Source organism: Ruditapes philippinarum, unplaced genomic scaffold (assembly GCF_026571515.1).
Source record: "Ruditapes philippinarum isolate M1 unplaced genomic scaffold, ASM2657151v2 ctg438_1_1_1_1, whole genome shotgun sequence".
Lineage (NCBI taxonomy): Eukaryota > Metazoa > Mollusca > Bivalvia > Venerida > Veneridae > Ruditapes > Ruditapes philippinarum.
This window is the reverse complement of record NW_026865993.1, coordinates 130912-140123: the sequence shown is the minus strand read 5'-3', so window position 1 is coordinate 140123 and position 9212 is coordinate 130912. Positions and strand designations below refer to the sequence as shown.

At 33.9% G+C, this 9212-nt stretch overlaps 1 protein-coding gene across 1 annotated transcript in view; it reads left to right on the top strand.

Annotated features, from left to right (window-relative positions):
- Window positions 1-655: 655 nt before the first annotated feature.
- LOC132730949 (atrial natriuretic peptide receptor 1-like) overlaps window positions 656-9212 on the top strand; it is a 42103-nt gene continuing 33546 nt past the window's right edge. Inside the window, exons 1-4 of the mRNA XM_060717033.1 lie at window positions 656-809; window positions 6448-6699; window positions 6892-7101; window positions 7811-8035. Of these exons, the coding sequence (XP_060573016.1) occupies window positions 6453-6699; window positions 6892-7101; window positions 7811-8035 (682 nt within the window). The 5' untranslated portion in view covers window positions 656-809; window positions 6448-6452. The remainder of the gene's footprint in view (window positions 810-6447; window positions 6700-6891; window positions 7102-7810; window positions 8036-9212) is intronic.

Sequence of the window (9212 nt, the reverse complement as noted above, 5' to 3'; positions counted from 1 at the left end):
TTGACACATGGGTTTGATTGAAACAAACTTGGTAGACACTAACTAGAGGATGTTTCTTGCCAAATATCGAAGTTCTTTGGGGTTTTTTTTAAGAAGAAATATTTTAAGTTTTTTTTAGTTCGGTTGCCATGGCATACCATCTCGTTCCCACGACTTAGCTATCTTCTGGCCACGAGTTAGTAACTCCTGGCCACAACTTAATAACTCGTGGCCACGACATACCATCTCGTTCCCACGACTTAATTTATCTATTTTAACTTTCTCGTTGCCACGACTAAGTAACTCTTGCCACGACATAGTATCTCGTTCCCACGACTTAATTATCTCGTGGCCATGACTTAGTAACACGTGGTCACGACATGAATCTAGTATCTCGTGCGCACGAGATGAATAAAAGCACACATACATGCACATGTCGCCTTTGTGCCACCGTAACTTTTCGTGTATTCGTCATCGATTGTTCGTCATCATCACTAACGCGTTTTCGACTTTTCGCATTCAAATTTCTTCTTTTAGAGACTATGGCCCTAAATTACGGAACACCATAAAAATGTCCCTGGTCATCTTGTCATCTTGAAACTAGTTCACGCATAGTCTAGTCCCCGCGTACTTACATGAAGGGGCAGGTAATTCAGGGGACTAGTTCACTTTGATTTTACGTAATATCCATTCATGACGTCATCAATTCCTTGAAAATCCTGAAAGATATGTCTTGTGCTGAAGTGAAGTGTAGAGGCAAAGTTCGTATCGAAGTTGACGCTGTTTTCGTGTTTATTTAAACGATGGTAGTTCTATAGGCTTAAATCTAGGTTTGTGTGATTTAATTATTTAGTCACTGTTTGCTATCTTCTCTTGAAATATTCTCAAAATGGCGATGTTTAAAAAACTTTTTGCCTGACCAAGATTTAAGTAAAGTCAATGATCTTAGTTAAAATAACAACTAGCGGACAATTTCACCTAAACAATGGGCGTGTGCTGGAAATGGCAATGTATCGGATTAGGAAATTTTCTAATATTTAAATTTTTGAATATAGATCTATTATTTTGTCTTAAATATCTACCATATAGGTAAGAAAAAAGTTATGAAAAACGAGGGGGGGGGGGGGTGTATAGGACCCCTATTGAATTTGAGGTCACTTGGTCAAAGGTCATAGTCACAGGGGCCTCGACTAAAAAAGCTTGTCTGCCCAATAACTTAAGATTCCTTTTACCCAAAATCTTCATATTTGGCATGGAGGTTAGTCATGATTAGAACATGGCATTTATGTATTGACATTTGATTTTGAGGTCACCAAGTCAAAGGTTAAGGTCACAGGGACTTGACTTAAAAAGCTTGTCTGCCCAATAACTAGAGTTCTTTGACCCACAGTCTTCATATTTGGCATGGAGGTTAGCAGTAATTAGTAGATGACCCCTATTGTTTTTGAGGTCACTGGGTCAAAGGTCAAGGTCACAGGGACCTTGACTTCAAAAAGTTTATCTGCCCAATAACTTTAGAAACCTTTGACCCACAGTCTTCATATCTGGTTTTGAGGTTGTGTGAGCATGACTATAAGGTGACCCCTATTGATTTTGAAGTCACTAAATTAACGGTCAAGCACCGTCAAGGTCACAGGGACCTTGACTAAATAAAGCTTGTCCCAGTGTATTCTTCTTTATATAACTGCTACCCTAAAATGGTACTGTTGCCAATAGAAAATAGACATTAAAATTCCCAATTTCCAATGTTGAAATTCCCAAAATGGCTGTTCAAAATTTCCACAAGGCCAGGTGATTTCTCTGAAATCATTTAAATCCAACATATTCATATAAATCACCACTCAATAGTTTTACCAGGACAGTTGAGGCTGTTAGCTATCTTTATTCATGATGACTTATCTTTTTTGTAGCTGAAAAATGCATAATTTTTTTTCCCAATTTAAGTCAAAATAACGCATTTTTTCCCAATCAGTCTGATACCATCACCATTCCCAAAGTAGAGGAAAAAACACTGTGTCCACTCAATTGATTGAGAATGCTTTGGTCAACAGTCTTCATATTTGGTTTTGAGGTTGTTTACATGACTAGTAGATGACCCCTATTGATTTTTAGGTGACTGTGCCAAAGGTCAAGGTCACAGGGATTTTTACTATAACAAGAGCCATGTCAACATGGCCATCCCCCGCCGAATGTGTTTGCTCATTGGAAGAATGTATATGTAGTAGAACAGAATAATTTCATTTTAAGAGGTCTTTTGGTAATGAAAACTGATGGCTATAGTGATTACAGATTTGAAACCTATGTGAATACTGATGGCTGAAAATAACAAAGGGCATTAACTGAAAAATAATGCAGGGTAGGTTATCATTCTTGTGTGCTGCATCCCTCCTCAGTAAAATCTATCCACCTATGAAGTTTCAAGTTGATACCTCAAATACTTTTTGAGAAAAAAATTGAATTGAAATATTAAGTATGAAAAATAACAAAGGGCAATAACTCAAAAATTATAAAAGGTAGAGTTATCATTCTTGTGCTGTGCACACCTCCTGAGGGAGATCTATGCACCTATGAAGTTTCATTTTGATATCTCAAAGGCTTTTTGAGTAATGCTCTGGACAAAAATTAATTTTGAAAAATAACAAAGGGCAATATCTCAAAAATTATGAAAGGTAGAGTTATCATTCTTAAGCACTGCACTCCTCCTCAATGAGATCCATCCACCTTTGAAGTTTCAAGTTGATACCTCAAATACTTTTTGAGAAAAGCTCTGGACAAAATAGCATGTAAAAAAACAAAGGGCAATAACTCAAAAATTGTATAGGGAAGAGTTATCATTCTTGCGCACAACATTCCTCCTCAATAAGATCTATCCACATATGACATTTCATGTTGATGTCTCAAACACTTTTTGAGTTATGCTCCACTCATGTGAAAAATTAGGTATGAAAAATAACAAAGGGCAATAACTCAAAAATTATGAAAGGTAGAGTTATCATTCATGTGCACTGCACACCTCCTGAGTGAGATCTATGCACCTATGAAGTTTCATGTTAATATCTCATAGGCTTTTGGAGTTATGCTCTGGACAAAAATCAATTTTGAAAAATAACAAAGGGCAATGACTCAAAAATCATGCAAGGTAGAGTTATCATTCTTGTGCACTGCACTCCTCCTCAATGAGGTCTAATCACATATAACATTCCTCCTCAATAAGATCTATCTACCTATGACATTTCATGTTGATATCTCAAACACTTTTTGAGTTATGCTCCACTCAGGTGAAAAATTAGGTATGAAAAATAACAAAGGGCAATAACTCAAAAATTATGAAAGGTAGAGTTATCATTCATGTGCACTGCACACCTCCTGAGTGAGATCTATGCACTTATGAAGTTTCATGTTAATATCTCATAGGCTTTTGGAGTTATGCTCTGGACAAAAATCAATTTTGAAAAATAACAAAGGGCAATGACTCAAAAATCATGCAAGGTAGAGTTATCATTCTTGTGCACTGCACTCCTCCTCAATGAGGTCTAATCACATATAACATTCCTCCTCAATAAGATCTATCTACCTATGACATTTCATGTTGATATCTCAAACACTTTTTGAGTTATGCTCCACTCAGGTGAAAAATTAGGTATGAAAAATAACAAAGGGCAATAACTCAAAAATTATGAAAGGTAGAGTTATCATTCATGTGCACTGCACACCTCCTGAGTGAGATCTATGCACTTATGAAGTTTCATGTTAATATCTCATAGGCTTTTGGAGTTATGCTCTGGACAAAAATCAATTTTGAAAAATAACAAAGGGCAATAACTCAAAAATCATGCAAGGTAGAGTTATCATTCTTGTGCACTGCACTCCTCCTCAATGAGGTCTATCCACATATAACATTCCTCCTCAATAAGATCTATCCACCTATGACATTTCATGTTGATATCTCAAAACACTTTTTGAGTTATGCTCCACTCCTGTGAAAAATTAGGTATGAAAAATAACAAAGGGCAATAACTCAAAAATTATGAAAGGTAGAGTTATCATTCATGTGCACTGCACACCTCCTGAGTGAGATCTATGCACCTATGAAGTTTCATGTTAATATCTCATAGGCTTTTGGAGTTATGCTCTGGACAAAAATCAATTTTGAAAAATAAAAAAGGGCAATAACTCAAAAATCATGCAAGGTAGAGTTATCATTCTTGTGCACTGCACTCCTCCTCAATGAGGTCTATCCACCTATGAAGTTTCAAGTTGATAACTCAAATACTTTAAGAGATATGCTCCGGACAAAAATGTCGGACGGAAGGACGGACGAACGGACAGAGGGATGGACGGACGGACGGAGACTATTTCTATATTCTCCGCCTAAAATTTTAGGCGGGGGATAATAAGCTTGTCTGCTCAAATGCTTAAGAATGCCTGTTTGCAGTGTATTGATTTTGACATTTTTACATTTGAAGTATGTTAACAGAACACATAACTAAGCACTGGCTTAGTGACCTCAGATTTGTCAGGGAGGTTGACCTTGAGCCCTAAATGGCCACTGTTGATTCTGTCAAAGTGGTATGCAGGGGTATTCACCCCATGACAGTGGCAGTTCTGGTTCCTGCTTTTAACCATTCATATTTTGCCAGAACCTTGCAACAGAGGAATATCTGCTTATTTTATAATTATAATTCTGTCTCTGTTGAATGTCATAGAAAAGAAAAGACATTGATTGAAAAGAATGCAGAAGGTGCCATCCTTCCACCACTGGGAAAACTCAAATTTTTAATTTTAAGACAGCCTTTAAGATGTATACCAGATCATGATAATACAACATACAGGTCATTATTATATAAGTGCATAATTTGATGACATTCACGTCAGTTAATGGCAAGAATTATTTTTAAGGTAATTTTCAGAAATACGAAACTCATCTCTTTTCTGATAATGACCTGGTACATGCACAGGTACTTGAAACAAACCTTTTTTAATGTTGTATATGGACAATACACTATAATTACTTAAAACAACCTATTTATAATGTTCTATATGGGCTATACACTATAATTTTAGTATATAGCCCTTATAGAATATTAAAAATAGTTTGTTATCTGTGGGTACATGTGTATAAAATAAATACCTTTTGTAAATTGTAAAACCATAAGCAGAATAGCCTTACAATAATCTATAAATATCCTTTGATTCTAAATGTAAAGTAGGTCTGTCAGATGTAATCCAAAGAGGAAAGCGTACTGTCCAATAAAACGTTTAATGATTTTAGTAAAAACAGCAGGAAAATTACCATGACCCATAATCTTACGAAGTTTGTAAATCAAATTGCCATAAAAACCAGACTGGCTAATCCTTTGTCAGAGAAACAATATATATGTAATGTCTTTTTTCTTAAAAGAAACATAAGCTCTGTCAGTGATTTTTTTCCCAAAAAATAAAGAGTATGTTTCCCAATAAAGTAAGAAACATAAATGTATGTTCCCCGTATTTGGGCATTTCAACAGTGAATTTTGTGTTTGCTTGTTAATGGCGTAGGGAGACATGTTTTTTGATAGAAGCAAATTTTTGTCATTCTGAATCTAATCATCATTATACCATCCGATTTATTATAGAATATTCTGGATAACAAACAAGTAAAATTTATGTTTCTTTGCAAGTCTTGAAATACATTTTATTTAATTTATCTATTAGCTAGGTTAACAGTTTCATAAAGACCAAGGCAATTCTTCTGTTTCCAGGAGAATCCAATAACTTTAAAATCTCATTTTAGTCTAGTGACATTTGTGTAGGAGTATCAATGCTAGACCATTTAATTTAGCATCCTTCATGGATGATCAGGTCCATTCTTTTGTCTTATATTGGAGGCTTTTCTTTTATTATTTTTATTTTATTTTCAAGACTGTTTTTTTTCTACGTAATATAGTCCTGTAAAGTTTCACTCAAATTGCTTGAGTATTAGTAACAGAAGTAGTCCGGACAAAACTTCAAAACAATAAATTTAATTTAAGGGGCCATAACTCTGACAAAAATAATTCATGCGGAAACCCCATTTAAATATCGGGTTAATTTTCACTAAAATTGCATTAGCAGTATACAAAACTTTTCAACAATACAAATAATTTAAAGGGTGATAACTCTAAGTAAATCATTCAAGAAGAAAACTTGTTTTATATGCGCAAGTACTTGACAGCAATTATGTAAAGTTTCTTTGAAATTGCATTTGTGGTATCAAAGGAGTTAAGTCCCGACAAACTCTAAAATAAAAATCATAAGATAGCCATAACTTTGAATATATACGTTAAATTTATATTGTTCATTTTTTAGGGCCACATTGAAGATTGTATGATACATGGATATGTTGTTCAAAAGAGTTCTCTCGTTAAATAAAGACATAATGATAATAATAATAATAATTATCATTATTATTATTATTATTATTTTGTACACGAAGACATTTTGTTTCAGTGAAGATGGGATTTTCACAGACCATATTATTGATTTTACTGGTTGGATGTTTCCACAATGGAGAACTGGCCAATACAATTACAGTGAAAGTTGGCGTATTGTTAATGCAGGAAGTTGATTGGCCATGGGATTTGAGGAGGGTAGGACCTGCTATTGAGGTGGCAAAGATTGCAGCAAAGACTAAATATGATGTTGAGCTTAACTATCAATATCACGCTTACCTTGGACAATGCCCATTGGAAAAGTCTGTTGGTATGTTGTTGTTGTTTTTTAATAAAATACAAGAATGTTTTATGCTTTATTTCTTTTTTGCTTATACTTTATATCAATACCATGTTTATTTTTTTAATTACTTTGAATCTTTACTTCAAGTCGTAACTGTGGGTCTTCAACAAAAGTCTAATTCTACTAAGTATGTCAGAAAATTACTCCACTATTTTTCAGGCCACCTTGCTGAACTGTACTATGATCATAATGTTGATGCGGTGATTGGCCCAGGTTGTTCAGAGTCAATCACTGGTGCTGCCCGGTTGGCGGAATATTTGGGGCTACCTATTGTTACAGGTGTTGGTGATCTTGTAGTCAGGAACACATATAATGATGATATGTACGAGACATTAACAATATTATCATACAATATTGGAAAACTCTCAGGTATATGACTTTACTCATAGAATCGGATGCTACTGTAACAAAATGTATAGTTATTATAACAAAATTGCGTTACCATGGTAGTATTATGTCGTAATTATTATAATTTATCTCTTTGTTGGAAGATTTTGAGTTTTTTATGTGTAAAACTAGAGCTAAAAAATTGTTCAATTTAGAATGGTATTCACATAAAGACTGTAACAAAGACGATGCTGTGTTACTTGATATTATGAACACAAAGATTATCATTTAACATGCAGACTTCATTATCATTCAACACAAAGTTTCAACAATAAACGCTATTCAATCATATCATATCAGTGATTTTTTTTCTTCTGTATTTTAAAACCGAATAAAAGCTGTTTCCCCTAGCTCAAAATAGGTATATTTTCCCCTAAAAAAGCTTATATTTTCCCCTGAAATGCCATGTGCACTTCTTCACCAAAACCATTTCTTAACAGCATCTGATTTATTATATCAGCTAGAAAACAGAAAGCTGTCCCAACAGCCTCTGTTATGTACCATGCATGTTAAATTGAATTTTAATTGGAAATTTTATAAATGTGTGGGTAAATTCCATTCTCGGTTGTTGGAATTTGATTTCCCATTTTCTGATTTATCGTGCTATACTTTCCCCTTCAGAAAGCCACAGGTTGTTTTGAAAATTGGAAAAAAAATCACTGCCTATCAATAGCTAAGTCTTTTTTTTCAGATTCTATAGCGGCTATTATGAAAACTTACAAATGGAAACACTCCACTGTGATATATGACTATCCGCTCACAATATTCAAAATAGCAGGTTCGAATCTCGTAAAAGATCTCCGAGACCACAGTGAGGATTTTGCTAGACCGTATGAAATAACATTTGATGGCAATAAAATGGACACAACTTCACAGTACAGTGCTATTCTTCAAGAAGCTAAATTCTACTCAAGAGGTGATATATAAACTAAATAATAATTACATCATTTTTTCTATCCAAAATATTATTTAGAACTTTTTTACTTGTTTAAGCTAACGGGACACAAATTATCATTACAAGGCTCTTATTAGCAATATTTAATTACTTTTAGCTAAAATTAGCACATTTATTAACTTAACTGAAAAGTTTGACTATCTGAAATTCAAGTGACTCATGCTTTCACTATCAAGTTGAGCTGAATTGACTACATATTTCATAAGATTGACTGTTGTAATAGAGATTGAACAACAATTGGTACTTGAAAATGTTATGGGTAAGATATAAATCTGTCTGAAATATAAATAGACTGATCCACTCTTTTTATAAAATGAACATTACAGGTTAAAACTCTGACTGCCATGACAACAGCATAAAAAAAACTATAAAAATAATCACCTCTGAAACTATAATGGCAAAAACTGATATATCTGGCCTCTACTAAACTGTTCAAATAATAGCCATGGGGTCAAAATTGGCCCCGCTTAAGGGGGCCATGGGTTTTCCTTATACCATATGTTTTTAGTTAATTCTTTAAATATCTCCTTTACAGCATATACTTATTTGGAATGAAACATCATCCAGTAGGACTTTACCATGCTTATTTAAATGATAGCCCTGGGGTCAAAATTGGCCTTGCCCTGGTTTTAAGGCCTAAGGGGGTCATGGGTTTTCCTTATATGTTTTTATTTCATGCTTTCCAGTGTTTTATTGTAATATATCAGATGATTATATTCTGATAAACCACTAGTGAAATTTATAAAATATAATTTTCACTCATTGTTACAAGCCAGACTTTATCTGAATGTAGATGAAAAGAAAATCATAACTAAATGAAATAACAGGCAGAAATAAATGCCGTCATATGTTAATTTTGCTTCTTTAGGAAAAGAAAGTTAATGTCACCATACATTATTTTAAAAATGTAACAAAGTTAGAGAAATTTAACAGAACTATATTTCAAAATTGATGATGTGACGTCATGATGTGATGACGTCACAAAGGAGAGCGCGACATTATGTGGCAAAATCAGTAAAAAATACTAAAAATCACTTAAAAAGCATGAAATAAAAAGAAAAAAAATTGTTTTACATATAAGATTGAAATATATCTCATTCTGAACACAAGCTATTGAATTTTCACTCTTGGCTTTGCC